Here is a 26,557-nt window from a genome sequence, read left to right on the forward strand (position 1 = left end):
TATTGTTTCTGTCTAATGTTATGTTATATACTACTTGTCATGTCCAGTTTACCCCTTGTACAGTGCTGATGAATATAATAGCACTATGTAAAACAATACATAGCAATAATAACCGTTCTTAATATTAATTGAAATGACACCACATTTTTTCTGCTCCCAAAGGCATATACCCCCCCCCATTTAATGCTGCATCAGTCTATCATCTGGCCTGATATAGGACCAAATGATTGGTTAGGGTGGATGTTTAAACCGTTGAATGCAAAAGGAGTGAAAAGTGCCTTAAGAATAACTGATACAACACAGCTAATAGCAAAGAATAGTTAAGACAATACAGGTGTTTTCCTTCATTCCTACAATCTCTAAAACCACAAGATCTAGCAAACATTTACAACAAATATATGGAATTTGCCCCAGACACTGGTGGGGAAAACAACACAATTTCATGAGCTGTATAAGGTTACGTACGCTCTGTAATTTGAAACAATGTGAAGATGATACACTGCCTGTTTATGGCTTGGCTCTGCACTCTGTGCATGTGTGAAAAGAATCCCATGTTACTGTGTTATGAGCTGCTTCTTTGTGTTCTTTGCTTCTGTTAAGCAGAGTTCATTATCAGAACTACAGGCTGAACGTAGCAGATGCCTTCAGCAGAAGTCTCAAGGGAGATGATAAATTGCCTATTTAGAGGTCACCTTTAAAGAGTCTATGACTTGATGTCAGCTTTAGAGCTGCTGGAAATATGACCAATAATTATTTGTGGCACTCAAATTTAACCTGTAGTCACATTGACTTCTTCAGTGCCAAAGTATAGGTAGATACTAATAAGGTTAGTTTATTAATGAGTTCCGGCAGGTGGTACACAATTCATGAAGGAAAGCTGAATTTAAACAAATAACTCAAACTAAAATACATATTAAAACAATTTAAGGAGGAAAAATGTTATAACAAGAAGGCATAACCTAAAACTAGAAGGTCAGAAGTATAGATATAATGTACAGAACTTTTGCTTTAATGAGAGAGTGGTAGATAAAACTATCAGAAGTGGTAGAGGCTAATAATGGCTAATGGGGAATTTAAACATGAATGGGATAGGTACAAAACTACAAAGAATCTAGTCTTTACAGACTAGGGCAGACTAGATTGGCTGAATGGTTCTTATGTGCCATTACATTCTATGTTTCTAGATTTTGTTTTGGGAATTAAAGCAACCATTGTTACTGAATATAGTAAGAGTGTGAGATTAAATATTAAGAAAAGTCTCTGTGAAAGAGGGAAAATGCTATGGGATGGAAATTTCTGATCCAATAATTTTGAATCACCACTGAAAGTTTCTTTTAATTTTACCTAACTACCACATGTAACCACTGGGCACATGTCAAAGACTTTTGGCAGCAGTTACACAATGACTGGTTTGTTTCTGTGCATGTTGAGGGGCTGCTATGTGCCTCCTCTATTAAACTGGACAAGACAAAAAGGCTACAATACATTTTCTTTAAAGCAACAATTTTAAGAGCTCAACATTTGTTCAAAAAGCCTATTAACCGTTCTCAATCAGTTGTCTTGCTAACATTGTTTTGCCATAATCTGCAGTAGACCCCAGCAGCAGGAGGTGTTAATCAACAGTATCTTCCCCCACAGCCTTTACTCCTGTGAGGCAACATTCCAATCTGCAGTTGACAATAACATATTAACCTATTGGGACATATAACGTTTGACACACATGGCTGTGTATTTCTTTTTGTAAGCAAATGTGCAAATAAAATTGCTCGATGAGACCCATGCAGAAGCTGCTAATATAAAAAGAAACCAAAAGGTCATATTATGCAGACATCCTCATAAAGCTTCCATTGAAATAGTGGCCACGTTCAAAATATTGTTTTCATACAAATACATTAAATACTACTTTGGTACAATTACTTTTTTTCCTGATATCAATGCCACCTGTCATTCACAGTGTACTTTGATCACGAGTATGATAACAAACAATAAAATATTTGTGTGTGTGTTGAGGTATGGCCATAATTTTCATCGTTGCAAGTGCCTCTGAAGTCAATGCATGACTATGGTTGTATATGGCACTAACCTGTGAGAGAGGGCATTCTTTAGCAAGGGTACTCTGATTCATTTCCTTAAGAAGCATCCGTAATGCATTCCGGACTGTGGCATGATTCCATTGCTCTGCTGGCAGATCCTCAAGCTTCGAGCAACTGTAGACAAGGACCATGTTACTTAGAGCACTGCCACAAGTAAATATGTTTCCCTATTAACTTACATACCTCCCAACATTTTAAACGTTTTGGGGATTGTGGGTGAGGGCAGAGTTTTATCAATAGTTTTTATGCAACTTAGTTATCTATTAGTAGTTATTTAAGTAAGTCATGTACAAGACCACTTTTTTGGAGAATTTCATTTATAACTACATTTTCAAAGCTTCTACATCCATTATAGTGCCTTGTAAATCTCAAAAGTTTGAACACCAACAAGAGGTACATCAGGTGTATAAGCTGAAATCTGAATCTCAAGAGAGTTTGTCACACCTAAAAAAGGGAGACTTGGGAAGGGTATCCTATTATTATTATTATTAGAATATGTTTAACTGTTGGTGCGTTTTTTGTTTATTTCTTGAACAATTTTTATTCATTATCACATATAGCTTTGCAAAGTAGGTCAGTAAGATGTTTTAGATATTCATACAATGTGGAAAAAAAGGCTTAAGTATTCTGTACTGAGTTTGAAAGTGCTGGTAGCAATAGCCAATGTTGTTGTTATCTTTTTACCAAGCTGTGGGTACATTACTAATAAAAATACTGCTTTCCTGTAGATCTAGGCTCTTTAGTCAGAAATCACCTACATTATTTTTTGCAATGTTGTAAAGGGGTCCAAGAAAAGGGTATACGTTTGTATCACTGTCTAGGTAATGTAGTTAGCTGACCTATTAATGTCTAGATCTAAATCATCCCTACCATTTGACTTCTATGAATGGTTTGAAGAAAGCAAGATCTGAGGTTTGTTAATCTTAAAGAAGTAGACAAACCTATCAAAAATGTACATAAGATAAAAATAACACCCATTCATTTTTTACACCAGAATATTTCAATGAAATACACATTGAAATATTCTTGGCATCACAGGCTATTTCGTTAAAAAATGACCCAAAGTTGCAAACAGTTGTTAGACATTTGTGATAACTTATTTATAGACGGTATATAGTAACATATGCTTCCAAGCTTCATTTGCAGGAGAAATGTCTGAGGTTTTTAAAGTTTATACAATTTTACAACTTGTTCAGTAAATGTGATGGCTCTTTAGAAGACATCATAAACATCTATATAACCTATCTTCTGACAGTAAGTATTAATACAACAATGTCAATGTGTGGATTTAAGTTAAACGCATCCAATAATACATTTAGTCGTTTATTTATTGTAATTAAACCTGTTGTATTTTTCTATAACAGTGTATTCGAAAGGGTATCTGGATCAATTAAGAAATTGGCCCACCTCTGTAACTGTATTTTTAGGGTTACCACATGGTAGACATCTTGTAACATATCAGCGACAGTAACATCTGGAGCATCTGTCACATAACTGAGGGGAAGTGGGTTCCAGCGACCAATCTTAATGATTCCTGTAGGAGGAAATTATCAGAGAATAGTAAATAGTAAAGACACAGTACATTAAGAAATTCTCAAACAAGGTTTATAAATCGGGTACATGCAGTCAGATGAAAGCAGATGCCTACTGTATAAGCAGGTACACATTTTCAATTGCTGGTAACAAAAGGTAATACAACACAGCAACCTGCTCTGTAAATTCAAGTTTTATTTGTGTCCCCTTTAATGTTTAAGGCTCATTGTCCTTCTTGACTTTTATATATTAGAAAACTGGACGTTTCTAAATAATGTATAACAGAAAAGCCAAAATGAAGCCTTTGATGTCTGGTATTCCTGGTTGGTATCACTGCATCAAATGCTAACTAAATCATGGATTGTCTATACTATAACTACGGTAGGGGTGTTGGCTTGAATTTCTAAGTTTAAACAAGTTACTACAGACTGAAAAATAGCAGAATATGTGCTGTTTGGTTAAGTGACTCCATTTATTAAATACAGCTTTCAAAAAAAGCATACTTGTGGTCAGCTTTGCAGTCTATTATTACTACTGAAGTCTGGTACAATTACTGTGGCTTATTAATTATTAAGCCTATATTACAAATTTCAGAAAGACCTCACACTAAAGTGGTACCGTTTAAATGGAACTTGAAGACCTGAGGATTATACGGGAATCTCTTTAATTAAAGGCCCCAGTGATATTTACAGGACAGTTTAAAGAAAGATACAAAAGAGAAGAAAAGCTCCAGATCTGATTCATCTGAACATAGAAAGTCTCTATAATTTTGGTCAAAACCACACAAAAAAATATTTAAAGAACATATTATTCAATCTAAAAGTACTGCTTCTGAAACAAACAAAAGCAGTGTTCATTTTTTAAAGAGCAAGCTAGGACTGTATTTAACAGATTTCCCACAGGTTTATGCAACTGTGCAATTTTCTGCTAAAATTTATTAAAGTGCATTAACATTCATCTGTGTGTGTATATATATATATGTAAATGGGTGAAGCCGTATTAGTCCAGTAGACACGATGTCAAAAAACAGGTATCTCCCTAGATACCCTAATGTTTGGTGTTTTCTCTAGTTAATTCACTGTGTTCTGTGTTTTATTTATTTAGAAAAAAATCCTTCACCATTTCTGGTTTTGTACCTTAAAATGTTTTAATTATACCTTCTCTTTAAAATGGTTCACATATGTACCTTTAATATATATATATATATATATATATATATATATGTATATATATATATATATATATATATATATATATATATATATACAATGTCAAAAAACAGAGTATTTCAGAGAATGCAGTGATACCTTTTTTATTGGACTAACATATTTAAATATTATGTTAGTCCAATAAAAAAGGTATCACCGCATTCTCTGAAATACGCTGTTTTTTTACATTGTGTATATATATATATATATTCAAGGTGCATATGTGAACCATTTTAAAGAGAAGGTATAATTAAAACATTTTAAGGTACAAAACCAGAAATGGTGAAGGATTTTTTTCTAAATAAATAAAACAGAACACAGTAAATGAACTAGAGAAAACACCAAACATTAGGGTATCTAGGGAGAACATAGTAGAGGGTAAACTTAAAACAACAAATAATTATATATATATATATATATATATATATATATATATATATATATACACACAAATGAATGGGAGCACATAGAGTTTAAAATGCCAAGGATTTTCTTAGCACATACAAATTGCTGCAGTTTTAGTCCCGCTGGACACTGCTTGTAGTTCTAGACTATTCTAGAAATTCTAGGTTGCCTTTGGTTTTGGATTAATAGCCTACTCTGTAGTGTGTAGATCCTGAAACTAAGGCACACCAAGAGCTTTATTCCAGCAAAAATTATTTGAAAAAGTTATTACAATACAAACTGAGTTCTTACTACAATTAACAAAGTAAAGGGAATGTATATGAGGTATATTGAAAATACCCCCCCAATTAATCTGCTTATGTAATGAACTTGACATCATTTTTATTAAATATGATGTGTTCAACAATTAATTTTATTTGGACAAATATGTTGTATAATATTCCACTTGTTAAACAGGTACATGCAATGCAATGTACTTAATGTTTATTTAAAGCTGTGCTGATCCTAGCTATTAAAAAAACATTATTTATTCATTGTATATGCTATTTTAATCAATTATTGTCCCCCTTGTTCTATAAAAACTGCACCACATTTAGCTCCAAATAACTTTATATTAAGAACAAGATATGAAGACTTCTGCAATGCCTCCATAGAACGTTTATTTTAGAAATACATTAATCCTATATTTTATATAATTTGATATTATATTTTTTCCCTATGTCATTAATTAATTTATTAAGTTGCAAATCCTAGGCTACATATTTACTGCCAGTTACATGTATGTGTTGGCCGATATGCCAAACCAAATCAAAGAACAGTTGATGTGCGACAATTTTGGCTCTTGGCGTATATAGCCAAACACACCTATGAGGGGGCACCAAAAAGGTGCCAGGGACTCTAGGCTCACACCTGCTGTGTAGAAAAAGATAATGAATATGGTACTATCCCACCAAATAATTACTAGTAACAAATTTAAAATGCAATTTCAAAAATAAACTACATAATATAATGTTTTCAGACAGCTGCATTTTGTATTTGTGTTTTTATTCTAGCTCCAATCTACTTTTTCCAATCTACTAGACAAACACCCTGACTCCTTATCATACCTTGTAGTAAAAAATAAAATAGTTCAGTTATAATCACTGACACTCTGACTAACGAATGTCAATGGAGCAGGTCTTTTTAAGCACTGCCATAAAAAGTCAGCCCGGTGGTACAAGGTAAGGATGAGAAACAGCTTGGGTAACTTTAAAATTTGGAAAGAAATGGTTATTCCTATAGATACATTGACCCTCTAGACAAGAAAAGGACTTTGATTATCTGCTAGTTGTGGAAATGACAGAGATGTCAAAACAAGGTGAGATACCTTACAGAGGTAGACGAACGGAAAGGGAACTCAGTTAGAAAACAGAAATAGTGAGACATGTAAAACATGTGTTTACAGAGGAATACGTTCTACTTGACATATCCAAAGTAAAAACAGATATATCTATGGGACCCAATGTTATGCACCCAAGGTATTAAAGGAGCCAGGCAAGTAACTAGAAACCACAGGGCCCCAGGGCGAAGATTGCCCCAGGGCCTCTCAAATTCACCAAGCAACATGTCCCACAGTACCACCTTTGCCCCAAACACCTTGTGAGTACCTCGTTTGTCTGCAAACAGCTTGTGAGTGTCACACTTACTCATACTCACTAACACACATGTACACAATCATTCTAACACACACTCCCTCTCACACTACTCATGCTTACACACACTCTATCTCACACTGGCCCAGTGCAGGTTGGAAGGGCCCTTTCTGAGCAATTTTGAAACGGCACGAGTAGAGAAGAACAAGTGGTCCCTAGTGACAGGAGTAGCTCCAGAAGACTGGAAGTTAGCAATTGTAGTATCACTTCAACAAAAAGTTTTTTTTGTCATGAAATGAATGGAAAGTATCTAAATAGAAAACATTTCTGGGTGCAAATGGTTTGCAAGATCAGAGATAGCAAGGTTTTACTTCAGGAAGATCATTCAGGTTGTAGTTATTGATAAATGTTACAATAATGCTTCTTAGACATAAGAATTGAGGGTGCTGTGCGGTCAGTGACAACAGATCACAGAAACTTGGAAGTAATTATGAAGGTAAGCAGGCAATGCAACAAAATGTCAGAAGAAGCAAACAGGGTTGTACAGATAAAGGTATTAGCAGCAGAAAGAGGCAGATGGTTATAACACTTTTCAGATCACTGGTCAGACCTCACCTAGTGTACGGCTCTGGGGACTTCATAATATTAACTTCACATTTAACAGGCATCTTAGTTACTTCTTCAACTAGCTGATAATCAAGATCATCTACTTCTCCATGGGTCTATATATCATGCCTGTGCAAACAGCCACTTTGTTTCCAAGTTCTATGTCTCTAGGTTCTCCTTTGTACCTTGTATAAGATTAACCTTTAAAGTATTTCCTGCCCAGTATCTTTTCAGTTGGAAGTGCTTGGGGTTACAAAAAGTCATTTCCAGTGCAATGTGTGCAATATTCGGCAAACTATCAATTAAATGTGCACCATAAGAGAAATACAGACAAAATATGTCTCTTAATACGCATTCAAGAAACAGGATACATTTTATGTTCTTTTCCCATTATCCTGAAGCAATGGATAAATCTATCTTAAATCCCCTCATGTGATGTATAATGTACAGTGACAGACCACAAAGCAGGGAAGCAAATTAAAATATTCCTGTTAAATTAGTTTTGCAAGAAAATAAGTCATTTTGATGATAATGTCCTCATGCTCTGATATGAAAGAGCAGCACGTGGATAAAACCTATTTATAAAATAGCTTGGTTAAATGGGATTAGGATAAGCAGGGTGATATAATTGACTAATAAACATTTACAGGCCTGCATATCTAGCTACACAACTATTCTAACCATTCTAGACAAATGAAGTCTTGACAGTACGCATTTCTTAGGAGTCTTGTAGTATTAAGGGTTCTTGTCTTTAAACCTGAAGAAGAGCGCCAAATTTAAAGGAGAAACACATCACATGGAGATGATAGCTTCTGTTTCCTCTGTAAATTCCTGTGCACACTGGTATTGTTTATTTACAAGTGACATCTCTGAGGACACTGAAGATTTTTATGTGATTCTGAACATTTGTATCAAGACAGAGGTGGGCAACAATTCATAAATAATAAATACTATATTACATTGTTTGTAATTGTATTCACTCTTATAGGTTCACCACTGAAAACCCCAGAACTCAGGCATGGAAGTATTTCATCAGCTCTAAAGGCAATCATATTGGATGAACACCAATTTAACATTAATATTTTGCTGTCCTTGCAGCATTAACCTTAATTTTGCTTTGTCTTCTTGTTTTGACAGTTATCAAAAATATGACAATAACACTATATTACCAAAAGTATGTGACCATCTGACCTTTACACCTATATGAGCTTGTTGGGCATGAGTATGTCTGTGGCCCGTTCAGCCACAAGAGTGTTTGAAAGCTCATGTACTGATTTTGGACAAGAAGGCTTGGTTTGCAATTTAGCCCAATTAGACCAAATTCATGAAACCATGTCTTTATGGACCACGTTTTGTGCACAGGGTCACAGTCTTGCTAAAATAGTGCCTTCCCAAAACTGGTGCTACAAAGTTGGAAGCATATAGTTGCCTAAAATGTCTTTGTATGCTGTAGCATTAACACTACCCTTTGCTGGTTAAAAGGGGCATAGGACAAACCATGAAAAAGCACTATGTGAGTGCGCATGGTCTACTACTTTGGGCTGAGATGTTACTCCTAGATGCTTCCACTTCACAATATTAGCACTTACAGTGGACCAGCGCAGATCCAGCAGGACAAATATTTCACAAACTGACTGGCATCCTACGGCAGTGCCAAGTTTAATGTCACTGAACTCTTTAGTGCAAACCATTCTACCGCCAATGTTTGTCTATGTAGATGGCATGTCTACAGTGCCTTGCCAAAGTATTCACCCCCTTGGTATGTTTCCTATTTTTCACCCAGAATGAAAATGGGGGTTTCTATCATTTGATTTACACAACATGCCTACTACTTTGAAGATGCTAAATATTTTTATTGTTAAACAAACAAAAAATAAGACAAAGAAACCCAAAAAAACCCGAGCATGCATAACTATTCACCCCAAGTCAATACTTTGTAGAGCCACTTTTAGCAGCAATTAAAGCTGCAAGTCTCTTGGGGTACCTCCCTATAAATTTGGCACATCTAGCCACTGGGCTTTGACTAGGCCATTCCAAGACATTTAAATGTTTCCCCTTAAACCAGTCAAGTGTTGCTTTAACAGTATGCTAGGGTATGCTAGCAGTATGCTTAGGGTTATTGTCCAAGGGTGGACTTTATTTAACTAACTATGCAGGGGCGTAACTAGACGCCTCAGGGCCCGGGTGCGAGAATCTGTTAAGGGCCCCCCCCCTCACCCCCCCCCCAAAAAAAACCATGATTTTTACCCAACAATTTTTTTTCAACAAATTCAACAATATCTGTAAAAAAATCAAAGAAAAAGGGGCGCATGTACAAAGGGCATAATCCAGGGGTGTCCAAGTTTTTTCTGCAGTGGGCCACTTCATCAGAATTGTATACGTGCGCGGGCCGCACTCATTTTTCACTGTGACAAAAAATATGGCCTTTAATAAAATATGCAGATTAAAATAAAGTAAAATGACACAAAACCTTTACTCTTCCTCTCACTGATTTCTGGGCCTAGAAAGTTTTGCGACTACAAATTCAGGATTCCCTAGATTTATTCTAGGGATGAACTAAAATGAAAATTCTGGACCAAAACATTCAGGGTTCACTTAGCCAAAACCGAAAATGACCCCCACCTTTAAAAATAATAATAAAAACTCACATTTTTAATAAAAGTAGGTAACACACAATTGGACAAAATTAGCAATATGACTTGGCATGATAGGAGTGTGATTGCTAACAGCAATCACACTCCTATCATACCCAGGCAACCAGTAAATGCTGGTACCTAGGCATGATGGGACTGTGCTCGCTGTTAGCAATCACACTCCTATCATGCCAAGTCAGCCAGTACATGCTGGTACAGGGTGGCTGTAAGTGATGTGCAGACCCCATACTGCTGGCAGCATCACTACACAAGGGGGGCAGCTAGCTAGGTTTCAGCATGTACTGGCTGACTTGGCATGATAGGAGTGTGATTGCTAACAGTAGTCACAGTCCCATCATGCCTAGGTTCCAGCACTTACACATCCATCCAGTAAATGCTGGAACCTAGGCATGATGGGACTGTGATTGCTGTTAGCAATCACACTCCTATCATGCCAAGTCAGCCAATACACGCTGGTACAGGGTGGCTGTAAGTGATGTGCAGACCCCATACTGCTGGCAGCCTCAATACACAAGGGGGGCAGCTAGCCAGGTTTCAGCATGTACTGGCTGACTTGGCATGATAGGAGTGTGATTGCTAACAGCAATCACAGTCCCATCATGCCTAGGTTCCAGCACTTACACATCCATCCAGTAAATGCTGGAACCTAGGCATTATGGGACTGAGATTGCTGTTAGCAATCACACTCCTTTCATGCCAAGTCAGCCAGTACATGCTGGTACAGGGTGGCTGTAAGTGCAGACCCCATACTGCTGGCAGCATCACTACACAAGGGGGGCAGCTAGCCAGGTTTCAGCATGTACTGGCTGACTTGGCATGATAGGAGTGTGATTGCTAACAGCAATCACAGTCCCATCATGCCTAGGTTCCAGCACTTACACATTCATGCTATCACACACACACTCATTTATTCATATAATCATTCATTCACAGATTCATTCCCTCAATCACACACACTCATTCAAACACCCTCCCCACCCCCTTACCTGCACTGCAGCTCCTTGATGCCGCTCACAGACTTCAGCAGGGGGTGTGGCCTCCCTCTGCCTTCTCTGCTAAAGCACAGAGGAAGTAGGATGTCACGTGAACTCCGCTTCCTCTGTGCAGTCCAGAAGACCCTCCCACAAGTAAGTAGCAGGGCTTGAGGTGCGGCTCGCGTAAGATCGGTTGCCCTGGCTGCCGATCTTATGCGGGCCGCACCTCGAGGTCTCCCGGGCCGCATTTGGCCCGCGGGCCGCATGTTGGACGCCCCTGCCCGATTTCGGGCGGCCCCTTGGCTTGGGCCCCCCTGCCACCGGGGCCCGGTCGCAGTCGCGACCCCTGCGACCCCGGTAGTTCCGCCACTGTAACTATGTGACTTCTGAAGGTAACTGGTTGCACCGTATCTTGGACAGTGGCTCCATAGCAAAGCGGGTGAATACATACCCACGCACCACTTTTCCTTATTTTTATCTCTTAGAATTTGTTTTAAAAAAGTTATTTTCTTTATTTCACTTCACCAGTTTGGACTATTTTGTGTATGTCTACTACAAGAAATCTTAATAAAAATCAATTTTAATTCCAGATTGTAATGCAACAAAATAGGTAAAAAGCCAAGAAAGGGGGTAAATACTTTTGCAAGGAACTGTATGTGCTTGATTTAATAACTGTTAGCTATGGGTATGACTAAAACACCTAAACTCAATACTTAGAAGGGATGTCCACATACTTTTAGTACGTGGACAAAGAAAGCATTTAACTACCAAATCAAGCAAGATGTCATCTCTATATACTATACCATACTGTACTACAGTAGGGTGCTCAACATTAAAGAGCCTTTTATTAAAACCTTTGGCAAGAGCATGCAAAATATCACACACAAATAGCATAAAAAGTGATAGGATTCCCAGATGACAAAAAATGTAATCATCACAAGAGGGGTCTCTGCTAATACCATGCAAAGGCCTAGACCCTGTTAGCATTTTCTCTGGAAGTACTAATATATTTTCCCTTATAACCAAGTCATTTTCCCATATAATCAAGTCACTAAAGTTCAAAGGCATTACTATAAAAAAAATAAAAAAAAATAAATAAAAATATATATATATATATATATATAAAATCAGTGGAAATATTAATTACATTTTATAGAGCTCTCTTGATTAACAGTAGAGTGCCTGCATTTTTTTTTCCATTACTGCCACTATTTACCTAAAGGATGTTTATGATAAAAAAAGACTAAGCTAAATGCATACACTGTGAACAAATCAGCACAGTGTGGTTTACAAGCAGACAGTGCTAGCCAAGTATGCCACACAAATATGCTCTATGAAATACAATTAAATAAATTACCAACCATGTTTTTTCTCAAACCTGCAGTTTAGTACACAACAAAATATCTAATGTGCAAAGATTTTTTTCCTGCTGGAGTTTCCCTTTTTCTGTTTCTTTTGATTGCAGACACTTCCACTATGACTATAGTATGTTACGTACTGTGTCAGAAGCCATATTGGTGCCACAAGTACAGAGTTTTAGTGCTGATGCCTAAACAGGGCTGTTGTTGATATAGTCTTCCTTGTATCCAGATGAGCCATAAGCTTTTATCCTAATTTGGGATAAAGCAACTGATAAAATTTCAATGTGCTTAAGTGCACTTCATTCCTCTCAACTTGTCACACTTTGCTCATTTCAATGAAGGGTTTCCTTACAAAGACATGATGACTGAATACATTTGCTTTTTCATTGCATATTTTCTCTCATTCAGTACCAAGCCACCATAAAACTCTGCCTCCAAGCATTGCAACATAAAGATGTTATTCCTATATTAGATTAAGCAGCAAAGCAATGAGAAGATGAACTATAAATACAATTAGATTAACTTCCATGTGTAATTGAAGAGGACAAAGGCCCCATTGGAAGAACGATGCGTGACTCACGCTTATTCAGAGCTGCTAATCATATTCATATGACACAATGCAAAGGAAAATATTACCTTACACAAAAATTAACCGACTTAGTAAAAACCTAGCCCTAAGGTTTAAGTCATTTCAAATTGGTACGTTTCATCTACAGGTCAAAGGCTTTGGAAGAATCACTTTAAGAGGTAAAAAGTACGACCCAGAGGGACATCTGAAAAACCATTATTCACATTGATCGGACATGTTGTTTAATCGTGGTTGAGAGGCATTTTTTCTATGCAATGGGGAAAAAGTTCTGCAACCAAATGAAGGCTGCTCCCAAATGTACAAAGGCATAAACTTTGTGTCACTTGCAAATAGAAGAAATTGAGGACATGATTTATTATGTGAAAAAGTCAATATACAACTTGCATGAGGGCTAATATATATATATATATATATATATATATATATATATATATATATATATATATATATATATTAGCTTTACATTCCAGTAATGTAGCCAAACAAGAAAAATAAAGAAAAACAATAATGTAGTAGAACTTGAAAATTTGCTTCTGCATTTCATATGTTTGGAACGCATATATTCTACCTTGTGACAAGGTGTGGCTACGGGGGGAAGCTTTACCAAGAATTTTAATGTGGCTTTGTGACATTCTGATATTTATGTAAGTGTGTATGACAGCTAGAAAAAATAATGTATTTACACATTTTAATTTCAAAATAGGAAATATATTTATTTCTGTCTAACATAACTATATAGTGAATTTGGAAAAACATAGATGCAAACTCCAGATGTATGAGACATTTATATTAGCTGTGTTCTTTTCTGTTTTTTGTCAACTTTTTTATTTTTTAAATACTATATATAATAGCATCCGGGCAAATTGAAATGTGTATTAAATGTATATATCTATATATATACACAGTACATATATACAGTATATAGTAAAAATACAGAAACAAATATAATATATATAGGAAAAGTTCATTCTTCTCCTGAAAAAAACCGAAAATATATAGTTTGGGTAAGTACTGTTGTTGCTGGAGAAAGCCTTAGTGAAAATGCTTTTGTTCCTACATGTGAACAAGTCTGTAAAGTCTGAATGCAATTTTTTTAATGCTCAAATCACCAGATTACTATAATTTACTATCTTTATAAATATCTCTGCATTTTAGAAACAAAGAAAATCTGCATATTCTTACCTTGTGACTGTGCAGCAGAAGAGTGAGAATATCCCAAAGCCAGAAGTGCTGTCTCAACCAACTGATTAAACAGAACATCCCTCCGAACCAGCACAAACTCTGCATGTTCTTCCCGACTGTCCATCTGTTCCACCACGCAAAAGACAGGGAGCATCAACCCTAAATCCATTTTAAAATAAAACGAGAGGTAAAAAAACTAAGAAAATTGTATAAAACCAGAAATGTTGAAAATTATCAACTATTATGTCTGCTTGATGAAATAACCTCACAAAGAAGCATGGAAGGTTACGGATGATTTAAGATTAAGCATAATCTTTCACCCATACGTGTGCTAGACAATTGGCTACCCTCTACAAAATTACATCTTGTAATTTTTCAATGACAGGTTCATTAAAGTATGTTTAAAAAAAATCAATCAAACTTCTTTGAAAGTTATACACCTTATAAAAAAGCCCACCAAGAATATGATTGCAACACAAAAGAATTGTGGTTTTAATGGGATGAAGTTCAGAATGTTTTAGTTTGTAGCCTAGAAAGGGGACTCTGGGGCTGAAGTATATTCCAGGTATGACCAGTGTAAGACAGCTAAGTGAGAAACTGGTAGGTTTAACAGGGTTCTGAAACTCTTAAAAGTCTACACAGAACTTGCTACACACTATCCCCTTCAGTGTTATATCCTAAGAAAGTGTCACCTACTTTTTACATTCCTGTAGCTAACAGTAACTAATCAAGTACTTAAGAAAGATAAACCTAGTTTCAAGCAAGAGTATTGAGACTCCTGTAATAATATACGTGCCAACAGAGAAAAGTCTGAGTGGTTTAAAGAGGAGCTTCCGCTATTTTTTTATGACCAGATTAACAATACATTTTCAAAAGTATTGTGTTGATTTTTTTGTGGTTGTGTATTAGTTATTTGCATGCATGCATGCTGCATTATCTTGTGGTGAAAAAAGGACATTTATTGAAGCACATTTGGATTTAAAAAATGCTATTGTCAAAGCTAATTTACATTACATTGTATTTTCAATGGGACGTTCCCTTTAACCCTTTCCCTCCTGGGAGTCCAGAACATTTTCAACAGTTTTCTATCATTAGGTTTCAAACCAACAACGTTTTACAGGTGAACTAAGTGCACTCCATGATTTGGGTAAATTTTGTCAAGCTATACTGTAGGGGCTTAGATGTGGTAGATAAGTGGAACAGCCTCTCATTATTTTTTCATGTAAGCTACACAATCTTTTTTTAAAACATAGTAAAGAACCGGAGGATTTTGCGTTAGGGTGTCTGGATCTTATTAATGTGTCTCCTGTATGTCTCAGACTTTAAGAAATAAATCATCTTTGTATCCAGACATTAGAAGTTCATCACTAGGAAAATCATTAACTGAAAAGAAGAACAACTATTCTGCCAAAGTGAATTGCAGTTTGTAGCTGGCTCCTTTGATGGCTAAGTTAACTACTTGATGCAGTTTGTTTTAATGTATAATTTATTATTGCACTAATTAGTTTATCAACAATAAATGTCTATTGGACATTATTTATATTTGACATACATGATGACCAAGGTATTTGGTCAAAAGATCCACAATGCTATTATAATTACTTATAAAGAGTTTGACCAATGACTGATACATATTACTACAACTATCTGATTGGCTTCACCTGTGTTCATGTGGACATTACCTTAACTCTCACATAAACGTGTACTTCATTCGCAATGAACCTATTTCTTTCCTGTCCATCAGTTTAACATTAAATAATTTTCTTTAATATAACCCCTGAACTGTAATGATCTAACATGTATGATGCACCTCTAAGGCGACAGCAGGAAGCTATGTAAAGATCTAAAATTCCATTTATCGGTAAATAATTACCATGAATGAGTTGTACCTTGTTAGCCGTAAAAAGAGAAAGCAAATTTGGTAAAGTTGATACTTTTACTGAAGTATTATGTAGCTATGATATGACAGAATACATATATGTGTACCAAACAATAAGCAACAATATATGTCCTCTTTATCTGTCTTTGAAAAATAACCTTGGGGAACTGCCAGCAACATTCCATGGGCTTATTAACAAGAAAGGGATTCTAAACAATGACTATTCTGTGCAGCAGTGTGTGGTCTCCATCTTTAGCCACAGATGTTTACTATTATTTTGTGCCCAGCACATTGGTTCATCTCTTTTTACTGGCAAAATGTAGTAGTGCCAACTATCTAGACCTTTCTATAAAAATAAGGCTCAGAGTACAATACGGCTTTAACACAGTTATTGCAAATGTTTGTAAGCTTAGACTTTACTTAGCGAATACATTCTGTTTGGCATTGACCTACTTTCCTACTTTCCTAATGTATCTACTGTACCTATTGTACCCCAGTCAAAACTGCACTAAACCTCTCACTTTTGTAACATAAACTGTAAAGTACTTCAATTGGCACTAAATACCCTATTTGCTCTATTATAAGACAAGGCCTCGTCTTATAATCAGACCTCAAATAGAGGTCTGACTATGAGACTAAGATCCAGATCACCCGCAGCGCTGCTGGGGACCTGGATCCTCCTGTCTGGTAACCTCTGCTCCCTGGTGTGTAGTCGGGGCAGCGGGTAGACGTCTAAGTGATTCGCGTAGGCAACTTCCGCTGCAGCCAGAAGGAGGTGTGGTTAGCAGTGGGGGTTGTCTATGTCCATCGCGCAGACCTTCCCCGGCTGTAAGAGAGTTCCCCACACCGCTGTGTGCCTTTTAATCCCCTAAATGCCAGAGTGGCATCTAGAGTTATAAGGCATTTCTGGAGGCAGAGTGGCACATAGGGGGTCAAAAAGCATATCATGGGGCACAGTGGCATACAGAGGGTTAAAAGGCATATAATGGGGCACAGTGGCATTTAGAGCGTTAAAAGGCATATCATGGGGCACAGTGGCATATAGGGGGTATAAGGCATTTCTGGGGCAGAGCGGCAAGCATAACTTGGGGGCAGGTTGGAAAATAAAAGGAAATAAAAACAAAAAAAAATAATTCTCAATCATAGCTTTTATTTTAAAAAAAGTTTACATAGTTTACAAGAATTAACATTTACTAGTAAAACTTTTTTCCTAGAGGGTCGTCTTATAATCGAGCAAGAAAATAATAATAAAAAAAAAATAAAATTATACATATACATACTAATTGTACTGTAGGGTGATAGCTTCAATAGAAAAGACACACTCAGAGCTACAAAGGGGTAAAACGAGTAAACAAAAACAATGTTGAATTTACTGCTACAGATTTGCAAATCCAGAGTTTCATAGAATGAAATGGCAAATCAATGTAGCTTGTTGTTAGGAATAATAGTTAGGCTAATACCAAATTTTTATAAATTAGATTATGGCACATCCCTTATATGTGTATATGATTAGGCTTGTTGTATTTTGTTTTTATTTCAACAAGAAATGCACTTGTTTGACAAACTAGCCATAGGAGCCTTAAAACTATAACAAAATTAAATTGAATAGATTGAAATGTTTAGATTAATTTAAAAGTAACCATATTCTTTGAGAAGAAATATATATCTGCTATGGAAAAAATGCACAAATGATGGTAGCAATATGGAATATACTATACTATGAGAGGTTTAACAGATTACGGCAGCCTATCACAAAGAAATAAGAGATAAATTACATTGGGCAGGGATTTGTGTTTTTTTTTTAAATATAATATATATCTTTAGTAACTTAAACAAGATGCACATTGAATTATCTATCTCATTATTATTTAGGTATGAATGAAACTGCAATGCAGCAAAAAGAAATACAAAGCATTTGTGCTCCAGAGCAGGTCAATTTTAACTCACTTGGTAGCATTTAGAGGAATACATGTTTAATTGATTACCGTTAAGAGATAAAGCAAAAACATTATATACGGTATATGGTAGGAGGGTCAGTTCAATTGTGACATTCTTGGCAATGTATCCTCTTATTTATATCATAGTGTGTGAAAGCAATAAAAAACTAAAACAGCAGTTTTATATATATATATATATATATATATATATATATATATATATATATATATATATATATATATATATTTACTCACAAAGTCCATTGCACACCATTCCACATTTCCCAAGCCTGGTGCTAGTAACCAGCAGTTTCCATACAAAGCACTTTCAAAAGATGGTCAGCACTCCAGGTCTTTAAATTAACAATTTCTCTTTATTCAAAGTCAAGTCGACGTTTCAGTCATTGCTGACTTTCCTCAGGACATACATGTCGACTTGACTTTGAAAAAAGAGAAATTGTTAATTTAAAGACCTGGAGTGCTGACCATCTTTTGTTCTTTTAGCTTTGTATGGAAACTGCTGGTTACTAGTGCTTTATATATATATATATGTATATATATATATATATATATATATATATATATATATATATACACACTGTATTTGCTTAGTTATAAGACGACCCTGATTATAAGACAACCCTCTAAAATTTGAATATATATTTAGGAAAAAAGAAAAAGCCTTTACTAATAAATATCAATTCACACGTAAACTATTTTTTTCATATTTAATAAAAACTATCATTTTTTGTTTCTATTTCCTTTTAGTTGCCCGCAGTTATGCACATCTGCCCCCCAGAAATGCCTTATACCCCCCTATATGCCACTCAGCCTCCCTGATATGCCTTTAACCCCCCTATAAGCCACTCTGCCTCCAGAAATCCCTTATACCCCCCCATATGCCACTCCCCGCCCCTCCCGACTTACCAGTGCATCCCTAGACTTGTCCTCTGTGCTTCAGATTACCTGGTGTCTAGTGGGGCAGCCAGCAGACAACCTCCACTGCTGCTGGCTGGTACTTCCGCCGGGGGCTTTATAACTGAGCACCGGAAGGTCATGTGACGTCGGTGCTCTGTCATAGAAGCCCCGGTGAAAGTGCTAACAGCAGCTGAGGTTGTCTGTGTGCATTCCGCATGCATTATCTACATGCCAGAGAGGAGGATCCAGGTCCCCTGCAACGCTGCAGGGGATCCTCCTCTCTGGCAGCTGGTGAACGTCTGCGGGATTGGGGCAGACAACCTCCGCTACTGCCAGCACTTCCGCAGGGGCATCTATGATGGTGCACCAGAACGTCATGTCATGCCAGCGCCCCGTCATAGAAGCCTCAGAGGAAGTGCCGGCAGCAGCGGAGGTTGTCTGCGCACATCTCGCAGACGTTCACCGGCTGCCATAGAGGAGGATCCAGGTCCCCTGCAGTGCTATTTGAGGTCTGATTATAAGACTTCCTGGAATGTAAGGGGTATTTTTCAGAACATTTTCAACCAAATACAGTATATATACATATCTCTATGCATAGTACTGTGCAGAAGTTTTAGGAAAGTGTGAAAAAATAAAGTAAGAATGTTTTCAAAAATAGACATGTTACAAGATTATTTTTATCATTTAACAACATGCAAAGTGAGTGAACACAATAAAACTTTAAATCAAATCAATATTTGGTGTGTGTGTGACCACTCGTTTTTAAAACAGCATCAATTCATCACATTTGCACAAAGTCATGGATTTTGTAGGCATATAGTTATAGGTCAGGCGCTAATGATCATCAATTTAATTTGAATTTGTGTTTAATTATTGAAACACAATAATTAACTGAAAGAGAAACAGCTTTATAGAAGGCATAAAACTGGGTGAGGAACAGCCAAGCTCACTAACAAGTTGAGGTTGTTGAAGACTTTTTAATGTCAAAATTAATGCAGACAGGGGTTTTCAGTTGTTCTGTCCATGTTCTTTTGAAGAAGCACAAAGAATTGGCAATATTGAGGACCGTAGACACAGTGGAAACTTGCAGAAGATGAAAGACACACCATGCTTACTTCCTTTTGCAAAGGGGAAAATGTTCACTAGTGCCATCAGCTTAACATTGCACAAAACGGTGGGGCCTGGTACACCCATCTACTGTCCAGATAAGTGTGGTCAGAAGTGTTCTTCATGGAAGCCATACCTCTAACATGGAAGCAAATCAAGCAAATCAACTACTCATGAAAACACAGGAACTGGGGTGCAGAAAAATGTCAGCAGGTGCTCTGGACTGGTGAGTCAAAATTTTAAATATTTGGCTGTAGCAGAAGGCAGTTTGTTTGCCAGAGAGTGGGACAAGAAAAGGTGTTTGCAGTTAAGCATAGTGGAGGTTCCTTGCAAGTTTGGGGCTGCATTTCTGCAGATGGCATAGGGGATTTGGTCAGGATTGTAGGTCTTCTCAATAATCATGCAATGCCATCAAGGAGGCATCTGGCTGGTCCCAAATTTATTTTGCAGCATAACACAGACCCCAAGCATTTAGCTAAAAGTATTTAAGAGCTATCGTCAGCATAAAGAAAAAGTTAGTCATTAAAGCGATGGATTGGCCCCTATAGAGCCATGAGCTTAACAGTATAATAACAGGCTACCAAGTTTTACAAGATGTTTCGAACAACCTACCTGCCGAGTTCCTATGTCTATTTTTGAAAGCATTCATACTTTACATAGTTTTTCATACCAGCCTAAAACTTTTGCACAGTACACCAAAAGGTCTTTTTCTCGCCTTAGTCCACAAAGGTATCTTTTAATGTATTTCTCCTCTGTCTATCTCTATACTCTTCATGTAGCTATACAATTCATAAACACACAATACTGAATTATTTTTTACTTACTAATAAAATAGATTTGTATATGCAATTCTATGTTCTTTTAACAAAAAATGAATAAATAAAAACCTCACTGTAGAATGAATGGCATAACGGAAAGTGAAATCAGCAAGTTGAATTTCTCTTTGAATAAGCTTTTTTCCCTTAAATTTACTTGTTTAACCCCTTCGCTGCTAAGCCATTTTCCACCCTGGTGCTAAGGCAATTTTTAGCATTTTGCTGCAGCTCAGGTTTAAACGCGTTTAGAAGTAAATTTCATGGGAATAAACTATACAAACCATATATTGTTTTTTTCAGCACACCCAGAAGATTCCAAATATACCATTTTTATAGGTATATGTCTCATAAGGTTTGCAAAATAAAGCCAAAAATGAGGAAAAAAGGTGTATTTTTTCACTTCCAACTCAATAAAAACTAGTTTTTTTAATTTTATTTTTCTAAACTATAATATCAAAACCTGTGTTTCAAAAATTGCCTCCCTCTACCATTGGCTAAATGTAACCCCCATGACCAAAGGGATCATGGGATTAAAATTTAAAAAGGGAATGTGACTTTTTATAGCTATATGATCACTGTGGTAACATTTTTACAATTTTAACTTAATATTTTTATTTTTATTTTACAAGCCTTATACCGTTGGAAAGGTGAGGCAATTACCCTTCCAACGGTATATGTTGGGGGTCTGTAGCTGCTTAGATGCCTGAGATAGAGGCAGCATCCCCCCATACCTCTTTAACTGACAATTGTCAGTTGTTAATAAAGTTGCTAGATGACGTCATCACGTCTTTGCGCAATGATGTCATTGCTGGAGGACAAAGCCCTGGCGATGCCTGTGACCTCCACTGAGGTAAGTCACTGCTGAGGACGTAGTGGTTACGTCCTTAGCACCTGAAGCCCACTTGTGAGGATGTAAACACTACGTCATTAGCAGCGAAAGGGTTAATAAAGAATACCTTTCTTTGTATCAAAATGTTTTTTTTCTCATTTTATTTTATTCATTATTAAAGCGTTTACTGGTAGTAAATGACAAGTAAGTGCATGCATTCAATTTTAAAAAATAACACTTCATATTATCACACATTTGTACAAATAGCTAATGACGTACATTGTAGTACATTTCAGGCCTATTGCAATGGAGACATTGCAAATGTTTTAATGCAGAGGAAAAACAATCTACTTTATGTACTTAGTGGTGCTAGAAACAGTTAGTATGGCCTTCCAGTTTACATTACATTTGTTTAACTTATACAGCACCAGCAGATTCTTTAGCGCTGCTACAAAAGGAGATGGTAAAAATAATTAACAAAGGCAATTTTTAATGATAATATTAAAATGTTTTTTTAAAACCCAAACTGCCGCCTACAGTTTTTAGAATGATTAGCTTCATTTATTTAAACCAACTATGGCTTGTACCAACTTATCTCAGTGAAGTATATATAAGTCAAAAATTCATTACTATCCTGCGAAGGCTAACACAACTCATAATCAAATAGCTTATAAAAAGAGAAGGAATAACCCTACATAAATAATATGCAATTATAAGAACTGGTAGTGACGATTCAGGGTACCCACTGACAGTAGCGTACCTAGCGGGGGGCGGGGGGGGCGGTCCGCACCGGGTGCCGCTCATCAGGGGGGTGCCAACTTGCCGGCACCCCTCCAGAGACGGACAGTAATGTCCGCCGCTGGAGGAGCAGGCTCGCAAGGGAGCGGTATCGGAGGTCTTTAACAGACCTCCGACTCCCTTGAGTGATTTTAAGCCGGTGGAACCGGCTTAAAATCACTCAAGGGAGCCGGAGGTCTGTTAAAGACCTCCGATACCGCTCCCTCGCGATCTGCGCGGCAACTGCTGCTGCGCGGCAACACTGAAGCCGCGCCCACCGCCGTCCGTGCCCTCTGAACCAGGAAGAAGACAGAAGAAGAGGAGCGAAGAGAAAGAAAAGGAGCTGACTGCTGTAAGAAGAAAAGAGGAAAGGTAGGAAATCATTCAGTTAGAGTGACAGTGAGAGTGGATTGGTATGTGTGAAATCTGTGGATTGGTAAATGTGGATTGGTATGTGTGGAATCTGTGGATTGGTAAGTGTGGATTGGTATGTGTGGAATCTGTGGATTGGTATGTGTGGATTGGTATGTGTGGATTGGTAAATGTGGATTGGTAAATGTGAAATCTGTGGATTGGTAAATGTGGATTGGTATGTGTGGAATCTGGATTGGTATGTGTGGATTGGTATGTGTGGATTGGTAAATGTGAAATCTGTGGATTGGTAAATGTGGATTGGTATGTGTGGATTGGAATGTGTGGATTGGTAAATGTGGATTGGTAAGTGTGGATTGGTATGTGTGGAATCTGTGGATTGGTATGTGTGGATTGGTAAATGTGAAATCTGTGGATTGGTAAATGTGGATTGGTATGTGTGGAATGTGTGGATTGGTAAATGTGGATTGTAAGTGTGGATTGGTATGTGTGGAATCTGTGGATTGGTATGTGTGGATTGGTATGTGTGGCATCTGGAATGGTAAGTTTGGATTGGTAAATGTGTGAGAGTGATGGGTGTTATGCTGTACCATTTCCAATGTCTTTTTCATTATATAATTATGCTCTAAAGTACATCATAACTCCCATCACTCTCACACATTTACCAATCCACACTTACTAATCCACACTTACCATGCTGTTCCATACAGTGGCAGAGCTGGGAGACAGAGGCCTTACACCCCCACCGCAGGACTCCTGAAAGGTAAGTGAACTTCAAAGGGGGGAGAGGGTAGATAGTTGGGGGGGGGGTAGATAGGGAGAAGGGAGTGAGACGGGGGGGATAGGGGGTAGATAGGGAGAAGGGAGTGAAAAGGGCTAGATAGGGCAGAAGGGGGTGAGAATGGGTAGATAGGGAGAAAGGAGGGTAGCAAGAATATTGAAATAAAGAGTCAGAATGAGAGAAAATGAATGGATTAATGTGTGGATGAATTGTGTGAATGAGTGAGAGAATTAATGAATTTGTGAGAATGCATCAATGAATATGTGTAAATAATTTGTGTGAAAGAATAAATGATTGTGTGAATGAATTGTGTGAATGAAAGTGAATTAGTGAGTGACTGTAAAAGTGTTTGTGTTAATCATAGGTGTATAGTTGATTTGTCAAAAAGGCAAAGATGGTATAAGCAGGGTGTTTATGGGACAAAAATGGCACAGGCAAGGTGTTTATGGGACAAAGATGGCACAGGTAGCGTGTTTATGGGACAAAGATGGCGTACACTCGGCTGTTAGGGAACAATGCTGACGTCCTATGTGTGTGTAATTTGGGTGCTGGTCAGGTTCTATGTGGGCAATGTGGACGCTGTTTTTTTTGGAGGGTTATTAAAGAAAGCACTATTATATGTTCAGTAAATGTTATTTAAACGTGTTTATTTTACTTATAAGTTATTAATTTATTTTTTCAGATTTCTTGTTGTTTACAGTTGACATACAGTTTACAAATTGGTGCAACAAATATTCTTGCCAACATAATTTTGTAGATGTCCTTACATTTGGGGGGGGGGTGCCACTTACAGGATCCGCCCCGGGTGCCAAATACTCTAGGTACGCCCCTGCCCACTGATTTTCTAAAGTTTTTTTTTCATCTGTATATGCAACTTCATATGTATGTTGAGTGTTCTAAACTATAACATGTAGAACATCAATCACTTATGGTTTGATGTTTATGAACCAAACCGTAAAGTCTAGTTCTAATGGTAAAAATTGCATATAATCTCATAACAATTATTTCTACAAAATTAGTAAACTAAATATAATTTTGTCTCTATTCCTCACGTCCATGTTGAATTTTAAAGGGGATCTTCCAACAATGTGTTTTATTACTAGTGTCAGAGTACAAGTTAACAAAAGTATTGTGCTGTTTTTTCTTTTTTAAAACCCTAGAGCGCCAGCTATGTAGGTGATACATGTTTCCCTATTTATACTTGCTAACCAGGGTCCCTTATCTTTACCTTACTTTAAGTATTTGTTTAAGCAGTTGGCTAGATTGTTATACTCATTTACATAACTCCCTTTATTTGTAGTAAGTTTAATTGTTTCTTGTTTATATTTTCTTCTTTTACTTATTCATCTAAAAAAGGTTTTAGCAATGTTTATTAACTTTATACTGAATACTGAATGATAACTTGACCTTTCCATTTTAGAAAAATCACACTGATTAATGATCACCGAAGCCCAAGCACTCCGCTATAGTAACATCCAAAATTAAGTCTTAATTTTTAGATACTAAATCTAGCACAGACTCCTTCCTTGTTGGCTTCTCTACCAATTTCCTAAGACACAATTCCTGTAGAATTTAAGAATGTCTTTACTCCTGGCTGACCCAGTCTATTTTCCTCAATACCAATGAATTACACGTTAATAGTAACTATGCGTTAAAGTGCTGTTTATGAGGCTGTATGACATGCTTAACTGCCCCCTTCATATTTGGATACAGGCCCAGATTTACACCTCAGTTATGCATGCAGACAATGGGCTAGTCAGGAGCAGAAAGTGGCATAAACTGCCAAGGGTATGGACAGAGGTGGACATTACATCTAAGTATGGCTTACATTTAGCCTATCTTCTGCCTCCAGGTCACCAATTAAAAAGTAACATCTTTAGGCTAATAACTGGATATTATAATAAACCAATGCTCCAAAGGGTCTTTCCTCCAAGCTATGATGTACTTTCTATCAACCACAAATGTGGCAAATAATATTTATATAGTCTGTACAATTCCTACCAACGTAAGATTTGCTATATTATGCTTAAACAATCTTGTCCATGTGTATCTTACTTCAGTGCACTACAATGTCTCTTCCTGACACAACAATCCTTAAATGTAAGTTTTTGCTGGTTCATATTGGATCCCTTCTACACAATATGTCTTACACTTGTCCATGTTAATTTTACTATTGTATATTAATTTTAATGTTATTAAACTTGTGTTCTCTCCTTAATGTAATAGTGTTACAGAAAGCTGATTTTAAAACATGTAATAATAGTCGCAAATATTCAATAACTGAAATTCAAAACGTACAAAAATGAAAGTATTTATCATCTTGCATATTCACTTTATATTTAGTTAGTCTGACTAAAATATGTATATATTACCTTAATGTAAATGACTTTATCAATAAAAAAATACATTGTCTATATTTTGATAATTTTGTGATATATGAAGATGACATTCCTCTGAAAGGTAATCAGAATTATTTCAATGTCAATTTCTCACTCAACTTTATTGAACATAACAGGTTTGCCAAATGTCTGAACCAGACTTCAATCAGCCTATTACATCACTATTAAATTATAGGTTAATGCGAGAAAGGGTATCTTTAAAATGCCTGTGAATAACTGAATACTTGCCAACTTAATGTGGTAGAACAGTATCAGTTGTGCACCCCTATTTGAATATTGGCCTGCTCTGGATTAAACACAGGTCCAAAATATGTGAGTTACAGTTACAGTCACTGGTCATCATTATTGGCATATTACAAATATTTTGTACATAATGTAATTTATTTGTAAGAAAAATGTAGTGAACCATCTATGGTCATATATACTCATGGTTGATAAAGAACAGCACATGATAAAACAATAATTAAAAAGTGAAGTAAGGCAAAAAGTAAAAAAAATGGCAACATT

At 36.6% G+C, this 26,557-nt stretch overlaps 1 protein-coding gene across 1 annotated transcript in view; it reads right to left on the reverse strand.

Moving 5' to 3' along the window:
- Positions 1-26,557, reverse strand: part of SATB2 (SATB homeobox 2) — a 97,946-nt gene that overhangs the window by 61,133 nt on the left and 10,256 nt on the right. The window contains exons 3-5 of the mRNA XM_053472264.1: positions 14,237-14,395; positions 3,501-3,627; positions 2,084-2,207 (exon numbers count right to left, since the gene is read on the reverse strand). Of these exons, the coding sequence (XP_053328239.1) occupies positions 2,084-2,207; positions 3,501-3,627; positions 14,237-14,395 (410 nt within the window). The remainder of the gene's footprint in view (positions 1-2,083; positions 2,208-3,500; positions 3,628-14,236; positions 14,396-26,557) is intronic.

Source organism: Spea bombifrons, chromosome 7 (assembly GCF_027358695.1).
Source record: "Spea bombifrons isolate aSpeBom1 chromosome 7, aSpeBom1.2.pri, whole genome shotgun sequence".
NCBI lineage: Eukaryota > Metazoa > Chordata > Amphibia > Anura > Pelobatidae > Spea > Spea bombifrons.